The 17,871-nt window shown below is 36.4% G+C and overlaps 1 protein-coding gene, 1 long non-coding RNA gene and 1 other non-coding gene across 5 annotated transcripts in view; 2 read left to right on the top strand and 1 right to left on the bottom strand.

The window, feature by feature from the left end:
• The window catches only part of RAB11FIP2 (RAB11 family interacting protein 2), a 41,152-nt gene extending 29,303 nt beyond the window's left edge, over positions 1-11,849 (bottom strand). For all 3 annotated transcript variants that reach the window (XM_012448046.2, XM_012448047.2, XM_012448048.3), the window contains exons 1-3: positions 11,394-11,849; positions 5,700-6,142; positions 4,553-5,021 (exon numbers count right to left, since the gene is read on the bottom strand). In XM_012448046.2, coding sequence (XP_012303469.1) covers positions 4,553-5,021; positions 5,700-6,142; positions 11,394-11,746 — 1,265 coding nt within the window. In that variant the 5' untranslated portion in view covers positions 11,747-11,849. The remainder of the gene's footprint in view (positions 1-4,552; positions 5,022-5,699; positions 6,143-11,393) is intronic.
• Positions 109-215, top strand: LOC135274140 (U6 spliceosomal RNA). The gene has a single exon (XR_010341932.1). It is a non-coding gene; the product is annotated as a U6 spliceosomal RNA (small nuclear RNA).
• Positions 11,850-12,401: 552 nt separating the features above from the next.
• The window catches only part of LOC105714151 (uncharacterized), a 53,271-nt gene continuing 47,801 nt past the window's right edge, over positions 12,402-17,871 (top strand). Inside the window, exons 1-2 of the long non-coding RNA XR_010341692.1 lie at positions 12,402-12,697; positions 15,117-15,223. This is a non-coding gene — a long non-coding RNA (uncharacterized LOC105714151). The remainder of the gene's footprint in view (positions 12,698-15,116; positions 15,224-17,871) is intronic.

Genomic DNA, 17,871 nt, shown 5'->3' with positions numbered 1-17,871 from the left:
ATTTATTGAAAGATAACTTGTGAACAAATTATTAAAAATGGTATAACAAATATCTAGGCACATTTGTTTTTAGCAAATGATATACTGCTGATTAAAAAAAGGATTACTGTGCTCGCTTCGGCAGCACATATACTAAAATTGGAACGATACAGAGAAGATTAGCATGGCCCCTGTGCAAGGATGACACGCAAACTCGTGAAGCGTTCCATATTTAAAAAAAAAAAAAAAAAAAAGGATTACTTTGCAAATTATGGGATAAACCATATGATAAATTAGTTGACAATTTATTTGATAAATGATAAAAAAATTAGTTGATACTGATGATGCTAAACTACCTGTGACTTACAATTAAAAAGCAAGACTAGTAGCAATTTTAAAATACAACTTAGTACCAATAATAAAGTAAGAAAATATTCTCTTGAAGATTACAAGAACTCCAACTCTACTTACTGTATATGTGTCGTAGGAGTTTTACAGCATGCCAGCATTGGACAGCATCCCGACTTCTTAGTAGCAAGCTGATTTGGCATCAATGGCACATACAATATTGTAAGCTCACTAAACCCAATTCAGCTTCCTTCTGGGTAAACAGCTAAGTCACAGTTCTTCATAAGTTAAAGTGAGGTTGGGACATGGGTGAGCTCTAGCCAATGGGACATATGTGGAAGTAACGCATACTGTGCTTGGTCTGCCACACAGAAATGACCCTCCTTTGATCCTCTCTTCCCCTGCTGCACTGATCATGGAGGCCATGTGTTAAATGGTAGCATCACAAGAAGGAAGTTGCCTGGTTCCTGAGACTGTGCAAAGCCCGGTGAATGCACAGAGCAAAGCATTCACTTTTCCTATCACCCTCTCAGTGAACTGCTTTGTGACAAGAGTGAGCAATACCCTTTTACTGTGATAAGCCACTGATACCTGGGGTTATTACAGCTGACAACCTATCCTTATACACAGTTCTTAATAGACTCCAGAAATGTACTATTTAGATTGAATACCACATTTTAGTAATCCTTTAAAACTTAGTTTTTTAACAATGTTCAGTTATACACAGAACTGCATACATCTGCCTTTATGGATGTGTTTACAGTCTATCAGAAAGATCTTCACAGCCCACGCAAGCAGGTCTGGAAGTAGGAGGCTAACCGAACAAGAGTAGCATTTTAGGAAATGTCTGCTATACTGCGTGCATTTATTCAAAATATCTAATAAACTACCTACCAAGCATCACACTGGAGACTCAGGGCAAAGAGAGGAATGAAATGCAGATCCTGCCATCAAACTCTTCATGGTAATGGGTAAGAAAAGTGAGACTAAGCTGTTAGTGAACAATGTCACGCCCACGTAAGACTTACGTAAGCAAATGCTGCAGCACAGTGAACAACTATGTCTCCCTATGAGAACAGGAAAGGCTCCAAAGAAACAGGGGCATTAAGAGACTGCAAATTAGTAACTTTGGGAAAAAGTGTTTCAAAGAGCCCTGTTCTTTGCTGAAGTAACCCAAGAAAACGCCTAATTTCCTCTATCAGTTTTATGTAAAACTATGGGACCTATTCCAAGGACAGAATCAAAATGTGGTATTTTTTGTGGTTTCCAAAGTGCTTTCTTCAGGTGGACTTTACTTACACTAAGTCTAACTTTTTTTAAAAAAGTGTACCTTAGTATATTTTAAAATTTTTGGCCTAAAGAAAATTCTCCTGCTTTAATCATATACATTACTCAACCAGAGGGTAACAATATAGTTCCTAGGTACCTGCAGTCACAAGTGAGCCAGTTCACTCACCAAGAAGGAAATGCAGTTCCAGAGCTATGTATTTTACCCTTAAATTTGCTCAGCATTCTCACAAACACTGGCCACAAGAGGCCAGGAAACCGTAAATAGGTCTATTTAGTCCTCCTGAAAAAAATTCACAGCACGTGTCCTACTGATGTGAGTCTGTAGCTCCAAAAGTGCATGCAGTTAGGATGTTAATGTGAGAAATTTACAATGTCCCAGATAACTGAGGGTTGACACTGGAAGGAAAAATAGGAATACACCATTATGTAAAGACAACGCTACCTTGGCAATATCCTCCCAAATTCCACTCAAGATAAAGCTGCTTGCCAAAAGTGTGAACTGCACTCTCTTTTTGGGTCTATTTATATTCAATTTTTCTTTTTTATAAGATTAACTAGAATTATCCCTTTACTGCAAATGTTTCACATTTACCACATGGATGGTTTGTGACGCAAAAAGAATAACTTCCTAGGAATCCACAAATGTTCTGTCCTCGTATCTGGCATCCCATAAATATGAAGAAGAGAAAGCCATAAAACAAAAAAACAACTTTTTTTCATACTTGCAATCATTTTATACATCACAAAACATCTCTAATTTTGATAGAAACAGTCATTAATAATAAAGTAACTGAAAACAAAGCCTAGATCTGTCAAAATGCCACATTCACTTTTAAAACCCTAACAGTCCACATAAACAGCTCAGGTAGAGGGGAATTAAAGATTTGAGAATACTCAATAAGCTTTTTTTCCCCATATGTACCCATAATGTAAAAACATTATTTTCCTACCATTTTCCATTTTCTTGCTTTTCCTTGACTCTAAAATTAGCTAAACTGCCCAATCTCCAAGTTATCTCAGACAGTTGTTTCCAATAATCTTCTGTAAAAAAAAGTTTAGTAAGGGGGGAAAGAAGCAAATATATTTCTATTTACCCATAAAATTTAAGATTTAATGTAATATGGGAAGTACGTTATATAAAATATCAAAATATTTTTGAATGGCATATCAAAACTATGAAGTCTTCAATAAAATATTGATAGCATATGATAAAAAGGTTATTTTTCTGGAGTATGGTCTATAAACAGAACTGAATACTCTTTTAAACCATGGCAAATATCCATTTATAGGTAAAAGAAAACAAAAAAGTACACTTCACTTTGAAAATTTTAAACGCAAGTTTTTAAAATATTATGTAAGATATCTAAGAGAGGTGGGAGGGCACAGCCTAAAAGCATGATTCACTGTTAATACTGGATTTGCTGTTTCTAGTGGGACAAAACAAAGCACTGTTTTTTAGTAAAATATAACATGACAATACATGTAACATAATTGAAGTCACCATTTACGGGTTCTCTATTTGGGGTCTGCCTTTGTATTATGTACTTTATATATAATATCATTTATTCTCACTGAATCCTATCAAGTGGGATTATTTTCCTTGTTTCAAAGATAGAGATGCTGAGGTTTATGGAGGTTACAGCACTTCTAAGGCAGCATTCCCATTCAGGTCTGTACATTCTACAATACTGTCTTGAAGAAAACCTTCTATTACATGGCAAACACTCTAGCATGTTCTTCCAAGATAATCACACTCGTCTCTCAGTATCTGAGAGAGACTGGTTCCAGGACTCCGAGGATACCAAAATCCAGGGATACTCAAATCCTCTATACAAAATGGTACAGTATTTGCACATATACACAACCTCCCATGTATTTTAAGTCATCTCTAGATTACTTAGAATACTTAACACAATATAAAGTTATGTAAATAGCTATTACACTGTACTGTTTTTTAAATCTGTATTTTTTTTAATTCCTATATTGTTATTTATTTATTTTTTAAATATTTTCAATCCATGGTTGATCGAATCAAAAAATGCAGAACCTGCATTTTTTGCAGGGGGGCCAACTATATTTAAGATGGCAATAAATTTATCCTTTTCTTTGCTTGAAGTTTCCTTAATCAGCTATTTCATCATTTACTTCTGTAAAATCCATAACCATATTTAAATTTATTCCTTAGCATATCTAACTTTATATCTATGTAGATAAATTTATATAGATATTTATATATAGATTTAAATTTAGATATCTAGATATAAATTTAGATATACTAAGGAATAAGAAAAACACCATTATATATATAACTGAAAACTCAAAGTCTGAAAATCCAGTCTTTCTCATGAGTGATTATTTCTGACTAGAAATCATCATTAGATCCCTTAGGTGTACCTACAGAACCCACGAGGGCCACTGAATTCCAATAACAAACGTTCTCAAATAAAAACTACTTCTAAATAGCCATTTATTAAGGATAATAAACATCTATTAGGAAAACCATGAATACTGAAGCTGGTATTTCTTAAAGAGTAGCCCATGGGCTGTTGCTGGTCCTTTCCAGATAGCTCATGAACAAATCCCTAGAAACATATCACCTAAATTTCTGGCTTGAATTAACACCCACTGGCAATTCATTCTCTCCATGTTTCATCACAAGCCATGTTGTTTTCTAAGTTTCGGTGAGTTTCTGGCTCACATAAGTGGAAGTAGACCAGGACAGAGAATAAGAGTCTTTTATCTTCTTATGATAAAAAAGTTCAGCTCCAAATATATATGCAACTTTGCTTGTCTCTATAATTTAATTATAGAAATAAAAATGTTCCTCAAGTAAAATAAAACAACTTGAAAATATTCTAGTATTTAAAAGAAATATCTGATACTTTCAAGTACAAGACTTTCCCAAATAGTGGAACTTCCCCCATATTAAGCTTACCTTGAAGATGGTATTATATTGGAAGCCCTGAATTTTGCTGTAAATGGATTGGTTGACTCATAATCAAAATAGTCCTGGCGATTTTCGCTAAATGCATTAGGTGATTTCAAGTCACAAGGGCTATCAGATCCCCCATTGTTAAGTTTATCAGATCTTCTGCTATCTTTTTTTCCAGTAACTCTTTCAAACAGGCTAACTTTCTCCCTTTTCTCTCTTTTATTTTCTTTTCTTATTTCGATTGGTTTTGAAAATAAACTCATGCTGCTGTCCCATGTTTCACTGCTTTCTTCAAATGGATTTTTCTTCCTTGGCAGTGTTGCAAATTTTTGGGGTAATGAAGCAGTCACATTTGTAAATGGGTCATTTTGTCCTCTGAAACACAATTCACCTTCATCCACAATGCTGTCAGGTTGGTTCATTTTAGAAGTATCAAAGCTTAATGTTCTTCTGTGTGGAGATTTGAGACTTCCTACAAACAATTTTGTAGTTAGTACATAATCAGTGACACATGACATCATACTACTTGACACATTTGTGTGTATCCTGCTGTTTTTAGAATGAGAGCAATTAGCTACTTAAACTTATTAACCTTCAAAAAATCAAGGAAAACAATCTTAAAATGCTAAGGTATAGCAGTCTGAAGTACCTAGGCTAATAACAATTAGCATATTGCTAGACTATTAGTAATTTATTCAGCTCACAATCATACAAACTATGATGTCAAAACTAGAGGTTCTGCTTGGCATGATAATGCTAAAAATTCTCAGAGACTTTTTCATTAGCATTAAATTTAACTTACTTCTGAACGTAAAAGTTTTCTTCTAAGGACTTTATGATGAATGGAACATTCATTTATGCTGAGGGTTTTGAGATAGTAGAAACAGCAGTAAAAAAGGCAGACAGGCCATTAAAGGAGACTGGCACTCATTTTATTATCATCTAATAATATAAATACAAATGCAGACAAGCTCTGCCTTCAAGGAACTTACCAATTTGAGATATAGTAGGTACTCAATATTTGATGAATGACTAAATTTAGAAAATACTACAAAGCAACTGCTATTTTTATTTTCTAAATTTAGAAATTAAACTTTAAAAACTAAAAGCATAGTTGAGACCAATGAGGACACATGAATGTGGCACTCACCACTTTCTGGAACTGCTCCAAAGGAATCTAACTGGTGTCTGAGAAGATGTGTTTGACCTATGGTGCCAGCCTTCAGTTTCTCAGAAGACATGTGGGACCCAGATAAATCAGACATCGAATGCGCTGATGAGAGTCGCTGAGGACCCAAAAGAAAAGGCTTTTTTGGTTTGGATTTCATCTGTATTTCACCAGTTGAAAATTCAGTATTGGCGTCGGGCATGTGAGTACTTGGAATGATTGCAGAAGACGTATCAGAAAATGATCCATCATTTTTTCTACCTTTCATCTTATCTTTTAATTTTGCAAAAGGAGATCTGGTTTTGTCCTTTATTGATAAGTCAAACATACTTGCAGTCATATTGTTCCTCATAAACTGAATATTGACCTTTATCTCACCCCTGTTTTTGATTCGTTTTCCTTGTTTGGATTCTAATCTAAACCACCTTAAACAGAAGAAAAAAAATGGATTGTAACACATAATGAAAAGAGGATACTGAGTTCTGTTACATACAAATAACTTTTTAGGCAAGGTAACTATATATAAAGGCAATCAAAGCCCTTAACAAGAATCTGTCAGCCACAGTATTTCTGGGTTTACTCATTGTTTAGTCTAATGATAACTGTTTCTGTGATGTAAAATATACTGCAGGAATAGGTCTTTAGCAAGTCTGAAAATGTTTTTAGATAATCTTTTCTTTGGGATTTGAAAATCACTCAACATCAAAAATTTGTATCAATGATACAAGTTTTCCATATGGGATTAAGTGTTGCTTATGGTCTAAGGACATTTTGTGACATTAAAAGACACCAAGGCAGAGACATTTAAAGAATTCATCCATACAAATTGTTTTGAGCAATATAAAATGAATACTGATAACATTTTAATACAGTAATAAATACCTGGCTCCATCCAAAAATATTACTTATATAAAAGTAGCAAAAGAATTTTGTTAACATTGGAGATCACTACATACAGCTTGCTAATCATTAAAACAGCATATGATGTCACTTAGATTGATATAAGATGGATCAAAGTCTTTTCCTGAATATGCAAAATAAGTAAAATGCAAGTGACGAAAAATAAATCTTGTGACGTCTTCAAAAGAAAAAAAAGCTAGAATGTTTCCTGTTTGAATTTATTTGCTTCATTTTACTATTATTGCTACTGTGACAATACCAAACAAAAATTATTTTGTAAATGAAGCCAACTCTTAACGTTTTAGTCACTTCAGTGTATTGCACTAACTATATTTGAATGATTTACAAGAAGCAGTATTTTGGTTTTATAGTGTTTTTATACATGAGAAATTCTCCAGTTGTCCATGTCACAAGTGGTCATTCTGTAGGAAAACAGCCAAAAAACTACAAAATCAAGCCTGAGAGTTTCTACAATGTTTTCATGTAACTTAGCAATAAGGCATAATATCCATTCCTGCAGACAGGTTATTATTTAAATATAGCTCTAATCAAGTGTAACAAATTTTCTTAGCTACAAAGGAACTCTGATCTAATTTTGCATTCATTCTTTCATTGTTACCAACCAGATATGCTAGGAGATTACATTTACTGTATATCAAGTTGAAATACTGGTTCACAGGTCTTCCAGGAAGAACAGAGAACTGGCACTTGATATAAATACCAGCCACATCTTAGCAAGTAACAAGAAAAATATTTTCTTGATTAACTAAATTGGAGCAATTCAAGCAATTCAGATATAGTTGCATCAAAACTAGCAATTTTTTAGAATATCAATATTTTATAATAGCATTAGCCTGAGAACTTAAACAGAGAAAATCCCTTATGTAAGGCAAATGGTAAAATCTGAAGAAACAGGGGCTAGAAATAAGAAATGACAGCAATAAACTCTGTGAAACAGACAACCTTAAATAACAAACAATTGAGCACTCAAAAGCCCGAAAATGAAGCAGATTATATATTCAGTTAACTCAAAGTTTTGGAAAACAGTCCCATTTTCAAAAAGGAGAGAAACACATCTGATAAATAGTATCTCAGAAATACTCTGTAGTATCTCAGGCTTCATAGAATATAGGTGAATATACTTTGCAAGAAATGTACCAAAAAACATGCAAGCAAAAATGAGCATGTATATAATAAATCAAAGCAAATATGAGTCAAAAAAAATCACCCCCAAAATAGAAGGGGGTAAGGGTAGTCAAAATTCATAGAATTTTAGAAATAAAACCAATAAATCATTTACTTTAACATCTTTATTTCATAGATGAAGAAATTGAGGCACAAGGAATGATATGTAACTTCCCAATGTCAGATTAAAGTCAATAAGGAAAAAAATCTAAAGTTGATGAGTAACACCCACAGGAAAATAGTTCTTTCTTATTTGATGAACCACATATGTTAATAAGGTTAACCACATGGCTGGCACATATTGCAGGACACTGTATTTAATCAGGAGACATGAGAGCTAAAGAGAAAGACAATGCAAATTTTGTATTGCTAGACTATAAGCTCCTGGAAGGCAGTCTGTCTTGCATCAAATGATTATTCAATTTTTATTTCTAGAACTACATTCTTACAAGTAAGCTACAACTTTGTGTATTTTTTTTATATTGTTTTGTTTTTTAGTAGGGAACTGTAAAGACCACGGTAAACTTGAATAAAGCAAATCAGTGTTTGACTACAAACTGTAAATACACTATCATGTCCATTCCCCACCCTCCAAGAAAAACTGCAAAGAACTTTTACAAATATACTCATCGAAAATGTAGGAATGAAAAATAACTTAGTTGCTTTGTTTTGAAAATGATGTAATAGGGACGTCTTAATGAGATCTTCAAGAATCATTTCGGAGATAGCATTTGTTTTTTCCAGTCTTCCGAAAGATAAAATGAAGACGCAGCATTTGAAGCTTACTGGATTAGCAGACTTTTTTTCACCTCTGGAGTGCTAGATTTAAACTATACATGGCCTCCGTTCAATTTTTAGTGGGCACAGGTCCATGTTCAAAAATCAGCACACATGTGGGAACTATTCCCAAGCAATTGGTGCTGTGTGGTCAGAAATGGGACAAAATTGGCAGTAAGGGTGCCAGAGGCCAGGACACAGGTGCACCGCAGAGACACACACACGTCCTAAAATCTGCGTATGTTTGAGTCATATATAACTCTAGAGACTCTGGTTGTTATTACTTTTCATGAGCATTAAAAAAAAAAAATCAACATCACCTACTTCTATTGTAAAAAATCAATGGATATTACATAACAGCATCAACGATGTTAACATTCTATTATTAAACATTGTATTATTTCTTTAAATCTCACGCCAGAACCAACCCAGACAGCTTTTAAAGGAGGAGACAGAGAAGTTCTCTTCCCAGACCCATTCAAAGGGTTCTGGCTCAGGCCCTTTTTCCCTATTCCTTGAGAGAGAGAGAGAGACAGAGAGAGAGAGATTGATTGATTCATTTTCAAGGTAAGAAAATAAGTAATAATTTTAGCTGTCATACTTCTTTATCTATCATGACACAACTGGAAGACAAGCTGTAAACACATATCTTCAGTGTCAAAAAGTAAAAAGTGTCACACCCAGCAGTTTCATAGGACTTCTAAGTCAGCTGGTAGTCCTCATCACTCAAAACAGTTTTCCAAAAAGCACTGGGGAATATGCTGACATGGTTTAGCAATGTGCAGAATATTAAATATCTTTCTTGCAATATACCGGTGGCTCAAGTCTGTCTCTTACTGGGCCACATGTACAGCTGTGCTAGAAAAGGAAGCTATTAAATATATTAAAAAACTATAAATATTACCAATAAAGATACCTCATCAAATACGTGGTCCCCATTTATCCACAAAGAAAATGTTAAGGGCTTAATAACGTATGAAAGTCACTCTGAATGCAATAACATCACAAACCCTGTTGATAACATTTAAAAGCGTTTTCCCTCTAAAGTTCTAACCAATTTTATATAATAGCCAGTAGAGAATTTCTGTAAGGAGAGACCACAATATTAGAGTATTGCTCACATCAAATGTATCGTAACTGTGATGTTGCCCATGACTAGGAGTAAAACTAGAAGAAACTGCAAAAGATTATTTCATCCTCAGACTCTTTGGGTTCACATTTGGGCCTATTTTCACTCGGAAAAGTTATGTTTCAGAGGTCTGAAATACATGATCCATTAATATTAAAGTACTATAAATCAAGGGAGAAATTTGAAGTTGCAATATACTTAATGGTTTACATTCAAAACACTTTAAATATTTACTAAGTGTCACCCAAAATTGGCAATTTGAAACAGATTATTTGGTAATGATCCATTTTTCACTTTCAATTTGATAAAGAATCCCTTGGAGGAAACTGAATGCCACTCTTTAGGTATCAAATAATTTTACTATTCAAATCACTGATATATATTCCACTTCACACTTAAAAAACTTTCTCCTTCTAAAATATTTTAATCTCAATTAGTTTAAATATTATCCTTTTTCCTCTTGCATTCCCAGAGGAAAGTGTAGAGATTTTATTCTACATATATTAAATCTTAGGTAACGACTTGATTTAAAATGAAACAAAAAAACTACAATCAAGAGAAGCCTAAGAGCAGAAATGTAAAGAAAAGAACAAGAGACAGCTGTTTTAAAAAATGTCAGGAATTAACACAACCTTGAAGAAAAATATCATTATAAGACATTTTTTAAAAGAGTAAATAAATTCATTTATGACTCAGCGAAACACCAACACTATTTTGGAAATGGAAAGTCCTAAGAAGTTCAACCAGTATTTTTCTCCTATTAATTTCATTAATATTAATGTTCTTTTAAGTTTAAGGAGGGGGTGAATACACCTATCTGTAAAAGCATATATATTTTTTTTCAATTTAAGACACGATATCCTAGTGTTAATTTATATTATGACTTTTTACATTAAAATATATCTAACTCAAGCTCAAAAGTTATACTGAAGAGGCCATTGAAGATGTCATCGAATCATTTCATCACAAAATTTATCAGTCTCCAATCCTATAGCATTTTATATGGTCTAAACACAGTAGCTTTGCAAAACCAATTCTGAGGTAATACAATAGCTCTGATCTAATTGCAAATTCAAAGGAAAATGTTAGTGCATTTGAAGTTGAGGATGTTGGTACACATTTTTAAACCTTTTTTTTTTTTTTCTAACAGGTATGGACTCCCATTAAGGCGTACTGACCCTGAAAATGGCTGAGCTAAAATAAAGGCTGTGTTTATAATGTTGAAATGAAATATTGAGTTCTAAATCTGGTAATTTATCTTTTGACAGCTACAAAGTGCAATGCATAACATTTCATTGGCAAATTTAACTTCTGATCTTCCATTTCATTGATAATTATAAAGTTTAAAATCCATAACAATTTATACCAAGTTCTAATTGGTCAATACTGTGACCCAGTCCTCTTATACTGAAACAATGTTAATTTACTTAAAATCCACCGCAGAATACTCAATTTGACAGATGTTTACCTCTAACAGAAATAGCTGATTATTAATGATGCCATTTAAAAAATATTTCACCACGAGTGCTATTTTTACTTCAGATTCATGCAAATATGGTGCTTAAAACTGGGTCATATTTCAGTCCGAAAACCAACGCCCGAAGTATACGGATAATTTCTAGGAACAGAAAACCCATAAATAAGACATAAACTCCCCCAAATTTAAAATAAATTACATAACTTACTCTGTTTTCCTTCTTTGTTTGTCCTCAAAGATGTCATTGAGATTGATTGCCACCTGCCCTAAAAATTTATCCAGACCCACCAGGGACCTGTGCATAACTATAAGGAAAAGAATGTATTTCTCTGGATTCCCCTGCATTAGCAATCCAGGTAGCTCAAAAGAGGCCTCCTCCTTCCAGACTGGCTCAAGGGTTTTCTCAGCTACAGAGGTGGAGTACTTTTCCTTGCCCAGCTGAATTATAGTGTATGTGTCATTGGTGCCACTTTTGCCTTTTGGCTTTAGATCTTTGGCTTGGAGCACTGTGACCTGCACGTGGGTTGGAAACCACTTTTGGGCTTGCTCGGACAGCATCATCCTGTCCTGTTTGTCTGCACACGAGTTCACACGGACAGGCAGGGCCCCTCCCGGAGGGAGAGCCTAATTCCTTAATCACTGCATCCTAAGGGCACTTAACGGAGACAGGCAGGCGCAGGGCACCCCGAATTCCCTAAGGCCGATGTCAAAACGCCTTGCGGGGGCAGCCCAGGGGCACAGCCGCTCCGGGGGTCCTCCTTCGTCAGGAGAAACACAGGGACCCACCATCACCTGGCCGCGCCGTGAAGGCCTCCGCGCGAACCCCCGCTTCTGGCGTCTCCACCTCCCCAGGCCTGCGGGCACGTGAGGCCTGGCTACCGGGGCCCGGGCGAAGGGATGAGGGGGTGGAGGTAGCCCACCGCCCCAATTCTGCACCCCTGGCCTCCCGCCTGCCTCCTTGCGGCCAGGCAGCCTCAGACGCGTCAGCGCCTCCCGCCCGCCCCGCGTTCGTCCGCTGGCCCGGCCCTGCTCCTCCTCCCGACCCCGGTAATACGAACCGCCGGCGGCTCAAGCGGCCTCGCTCCCTCTAGCAAACCTCTCCCTCCTCCTCCTCCCCCTCGCCTCAGCTCCTCCTCTTGGGCGAGGGCGGGTCGCCCGGTGGGTGGAGTGGAGGCGGGCGGGGGACGCGGCCGCCCAGGCGACTGCGGGACGTAGGGCGGGCCGCGAGTTGAGAGCAACGGGCGCTGGCGTCGGCCTGGCCCGGCCGTGGCCTCCTAACACCCGGCGGGCGGCTGCGGCGGCACTTCCGGGTTGGCTTTCTCCATGTTGGTATCGGGAACGCGAAGGGGCGGGGCCTCGAGGTCAGGGGTCAGCGCCTCCCTGGTTGCCGTGGCGACTGAAGGCGCGCGACGCGGGCGTGACGACGGGGACTCTGGGCTCCTGGCTTGGTGCTGCTTGGGCATGGCCCAGTGGCGGGTCCTCGGGACCTGAGGGGCCTGCAGAAGACGGCAGGTGAGCCCTGGGGAGACCTGGGCACCGCTCCTGAGAGGAGGTCATCAAGGACCTGGAGACGCCCTTAACTAGGGAGAGACCCATTTAGAGTCTTTGAGGGCGGGGAGTCTGTTTTCGCTGTGTCCTGGATGCCTAGTGCCAGTCACGAGCAGGTCCATAAATGGTGTTGGAACGAATCAGGACTCTTCACTCACCGAAAGCAAACTTTTCTCCAACCTCTTATCCACTCTTCTCTTTTTGAAAAGTCCGTCAATTCACTGAAAGTGACATCCCCCACCCAGAAGAGGGGCGAGAGGGAAGCAAATAGCTTCCAAAATTAACACAGGGAGTAGAGATGTAGGGAGGCACTAGGCTGGCGTCGGAAGACCTGGTTCGTTCCGGCGGCGCCTTTGCCGCTATCACTGTGTGTGACCCTGGCCAAGTCATTTCACCTCCCTGAGCCTCAGTGTTTTCACGAGTAAAAAAAGCCAGTTCCACATCATGTCTAAGACTCCATCACGACGTCAAAAGGACCCCCCTGGGGACTCACACTGTAGTAGACTGTGCAGATCCTGTGGAGACCACGCCCCAAACACGACTTCCGAGTTTTAGATGATACATGTGCCTTTACTGGCACAAAGTGGCACAGAAGTCTCCTTTTGCCCCTCTCTTTCTCAATTGGAAGAGACACGTACTACACCTATTGCCTTTAATTCTGTTCATGTCTTACCTTCCCAAGAAAATTTTATGTTTTGGGACCGCCTTGTCTATCATGCAGCCCCTTCATAGAGCCTAGCATGCAGCAGACACTCAATTTATTGAATAACTTAATGCCTTTTTTCCCTTTACAAAACTAATTTTGAGAGTGAAACAATATGATACGTGTAAATGCAGAGTTTTTTTTTTAACTTAAGTGGCCATAAACATGTAAAATACCGTGTTTATTATTTTCAAGAAAGTTTAAAATTTCTTCATTCAAGGCAGAATTTTTCATCCCTGAGAGACAGTATATGAAAAGGCCATGTGTGGAAAACAACAAAATCATCTTACTGCGAATATAGCATATGAATCCCAGAGTGCACAGTAGTCAACTTTAAAGAAAAATATTCTTAGGGATTTTCAAACAGTACATTGGAACAGTCATTGTTGGAATTGCACCAAGATCTCTTAAGGAGAAATAATTTGACACCTGAAACTTACAAAAACCAAATAAGCATCATGAAATCAAATTTAATTTTTAGAGTTTTTATACATTTTTAAAAGTCTTCATGTCTTTATTAAAGGTTGTAATTAAATAAACAAGAGACAATTATAATAATGGATGTGTATTTCTGAAGAGCTTAAATTGTTTGATAAGCTCTATTAATGATTATAAACTTATTTACAAGTATTTCACTCATCTCTGAAATATAGCCATCTCTAGGGTGGAAGCTGGCAGCAGTAGTTCACAGCAACGCAATAACATACTCCAGCACAATTCAGAGAATACTCTAAAGGCAAGAGATGAACAATTGGAATTACTAACCTCTCTTCTGTCGCACCTAAATGTCTTTTGAGTTTTCCCAACACGTGGCTAGAGCCAAAATTGTTTAGTTTTTACTGGTGAAATCAGAAATTATGACTTAATATTTTTAAAGCCAGGATAATAAAATAACATATTTTTGCCCCTGGGAAAAGTAAATAAACAAAAAACAAACCTAAATGAGCTAAATAGAATCTGGGATTGCCTTATAAAAAGGAAATGACTTCCTATAGAGTGTTTTCCTTTTTTGATTATATTAAGAGAATAAAAACATGACAGTTGAGTCAAAGATATGGTTGGCTTATAGTGAAAAATAATGCCAATTACAGAAGATCCGAGATCAAAGTGCTTCTCCCAAAATGTTTATTGTTTTACGGTTTTAAACATTCTTTTTACTAATTCTAAGATATACATGAACAACAAGTTAAAAAAGAAAGAATTGCATGCATAAGGACAACATACTAGAATTAAAGAGAGTCATTTAAAAAAAAATTCTGCTACAACTAATGAGATATCTAGAAATGTTTGGTACAATTCCAAAATCAAAGTCTTGGGAAAATAATGTATTTTAGAAGAAAAATGCTGAACATTCTAATTTTAAACTGTTAACAATGGCTACAGCAATGAATAAAAATGCTTTGACCAGAAAGTTAAAAAAGTCAATATGTATTCCCCAGGAGTAGAGGATTTCACAGATGAAAATATTTACTAAGTGTTGCCCCTTTCAGAAAAGTCCCATAAGGAGACTTATTCCAAACATTGTGGGAGATTTTCCCTTTGGACAAAGGCATCTTTGAAAGCGCGTCTTGCAAATCTGTTGCAGAACAATAATAATGCTCTCATGTTTAACTAGCCCACCGGGTCAAGCGGGTTAATGCTTCCATATATATTATGTAATGGATATTAATTATTTTCCAGATGGAGATTCAGAAACATAAGGACAACAAGAAGCTTTCTCAAGGTATTGTTACAGTCTTTAGACTTCAGATACACACTCACACCTCAAATACATACACAACTGAAATGTGTATAAAATTCATATACATGTACATATGACAAAGCCCCAGAGTTATATTGGAGATACATAGATAGATCAGTCTCCATATAACCAGTCGAAAAGTGAAAGAATATTTGGCAAATTGACTTGAAATTATTACAGCAATGAACTAGCATTTGGGGATTTTTGGTGATTGTTTTGTTTTCATCACTGGACTGATTAATTTATCTTCTGGGATTGGGCAGTGTGGATACAGTTTGTGATGCCCCAAAAGTAACGTGGTATGTAGTGTAAAGAGTTCTAATCAGCAGCCTGGGTCTTAATCCCAGGTATGCCTATTACTAGCTACATTTCTTTAGGGAAGTCATTTTTCTTCTTTGGGCCATCTGTAAAATGAGTCTTTTATAGCAACTACCAAAGCATCCTCTAACATTTAAAGATTCTGCATAGTATATCCACATCACAAAGAAGCAAATTGCATTATAATTATCTAATTGAATTTGGTCAATATATTAAAGCAGATTTCCTGTTTATGTAACTTATTAATAAAGAATTCTCTAATTCAGGAGAAAAATATATTTTTCAAGATGTCCTGAGAGCTCTGTCTCTCGCAAATGAAGGTAATTAATGATCACAGAAAGCAAGTAAATATAAGTCTTATTAATAGGCCCTACATGAGGAAATTGACACCAACAGCTCAAGATTTAGAAGAAATAACATGTAGGTGCAAGTGGTTTTGAAAAGCCTTGAACTTTTCGATTGTAGTGATAAACATAATTTCTATTTGTATTATCTGTAGCTTTTTTGAACTCTGAAAACATGCCGAGATTGGTAAGAACTTATGGAACAAAATACACATTTGCATATAAGAAGGTTTTGTGGGGAACATCTTTTAATTTCGTTTTCATAGTATCATACTATTCTGTTGTATAATTTTTATTCCTGCAACAAAATCAATGCATATTAATGCATAGAACATGAATTGATTTACTTTAACTGGTATATGGTATTGGGTGAGATGAATAAGCCCCATCTGATTTTTTCTCCTTCCAAAACACGTTTAAGTTATTTCTAGTTTTTCAATTATAATAAACAATGCTGCATAACCATCTATATGTGTCTCCTATGCATATATGCAGGGATTTTTTATTTTTATTTTTTGACAATCAACAGTGAAATTATTGGGAGTTTGTGAGTGAGAGTATGGAACTTCCATGGGCCTGAGCATTAGACCTAAATTCTAATCCTGGTTCTATAAACTAAGGAGTTATAGGCCTGGCAAGCCGTATTTTGTCTATGCCTCAGAGACCCCTTCCAAATCCAGAATTCTCATTCTTTCATTATATTTACTGAGAAGCAGAGATTATTGCTATTGGAAGATGATTTTGTGACTACTTTGACAGTGGTCTTCAAATTTCAATTGTCTCATCATCATGAGTATTGCTGAAATCTTCCAGAACATTGTTACTTCTGTGGATTTAGGTGAGGTTAACAAGGGCTAGAGAATTTTGATTATTCCTAAAAGCAATGATTAGCAAAGTTATATAAACGTATTATCTTTGTACTTTGTAAACATCTGCTAATTTTTTTATGTTCAGTTAAAATCGAAGATGGGGGTGGGGTGGGGAGTTGGGGAAAGATAGCAGGGGAAGAAATGCCAGATATAGGTGAAGGGGAGGAAAGCAGCAAATCACACTGCCATGTGTGTAGCTATGCAACAGTCTTGCATGTTCTTCACATGTACCCCAAAACCTGAAATGCAATTTAAAAAAATTGAAGACGGGATTATTTTTTAAACAAAGAATAAGGGATTCAAATTATAATATTTCTGGGACAGTCTGGAATCTATAAAATTTCTGGGATAATATTTCTGGAAATATGTTCATTTAGAGAACATTAAACTGGTGGACAGCTGGCAAAAGCATTTGGTGGTGGTGCTTTATTCCTCCATGTGAGATCTAGTGTTCTCTGCCTTTCTACTTATTTGATCTATGTTAAACAAAGTAAAGGTCTTTTGTTGTGTTTTGTTTTATTTGTTATATTTTGTGTGTTTGATATAAAGCCAGGGGGGAAAGTGACATTTTGAGGGATAGATCCAACTCTTCTTGTTCCAGGGCCAGTTTTAAATAGTTCTCCTAAATCAACTTTCAACTGACCTCAACCATGTTTTAGTCCATCTGGATATCTGATCATAAAAGCACTTTGGGCTTAGAACTGTGTGCTTATCTTTTATACGTTCTGGGTTAGGTCACCTTCAGAGCACCTATAAGTTTTAATATAGGGAAGGACTGTTGCAAGTATGTATTATAATCATTTTCTGGTTATTGGAATGATCATGGATGATCTGCATAGCCAAAACCGAGCATAAGGTGTTGCTTAGCCATGTAGACCTAAAAGAAATTCCTCCTTTCAGGAATTACGTAGTATAGTGGACAGAAGTCATCTGGCTCAATAAAATAATGTATATGACCTTGAGCAACTTAAACTCTTCTTCCAGAAAACAGTGAATTTTAAATTTCTTTTCTCTCCAAACTTGGATCTCAGGTTATCCACAGTGGCTTCCCAATAGATTCATATTAATGAGAAACTGCATTTTACTGTGGTAATCAAGTTTATGCAAGATGAGAAGGTATATGGATTCTGTGATTTGTGCCTATAACTGTGTTCTTTTAACCT

Source organism: Aotus nancymaae, unplaced genomic scaffold (genome assembly GCF_030222135.1).
Source record: "Aotus nancymaae isolate 86718 unplaced genomic scaffold, 86718_ANA_hifiasm-v0.15.2.pri h1tg000010l, whole genome shotgun sequence".
In the NCBI taxonomy this organism is placed as follows: Eukaryota; Metazoa; Chordata; class Mammalia; order Primates; family Aotidae; genus Aotus; species Aotus nancymaae.
Note: the sequence above shows the minus strand (reverse complement) of the source record. Positions and strands in the feature narration are given on the sequence as shown.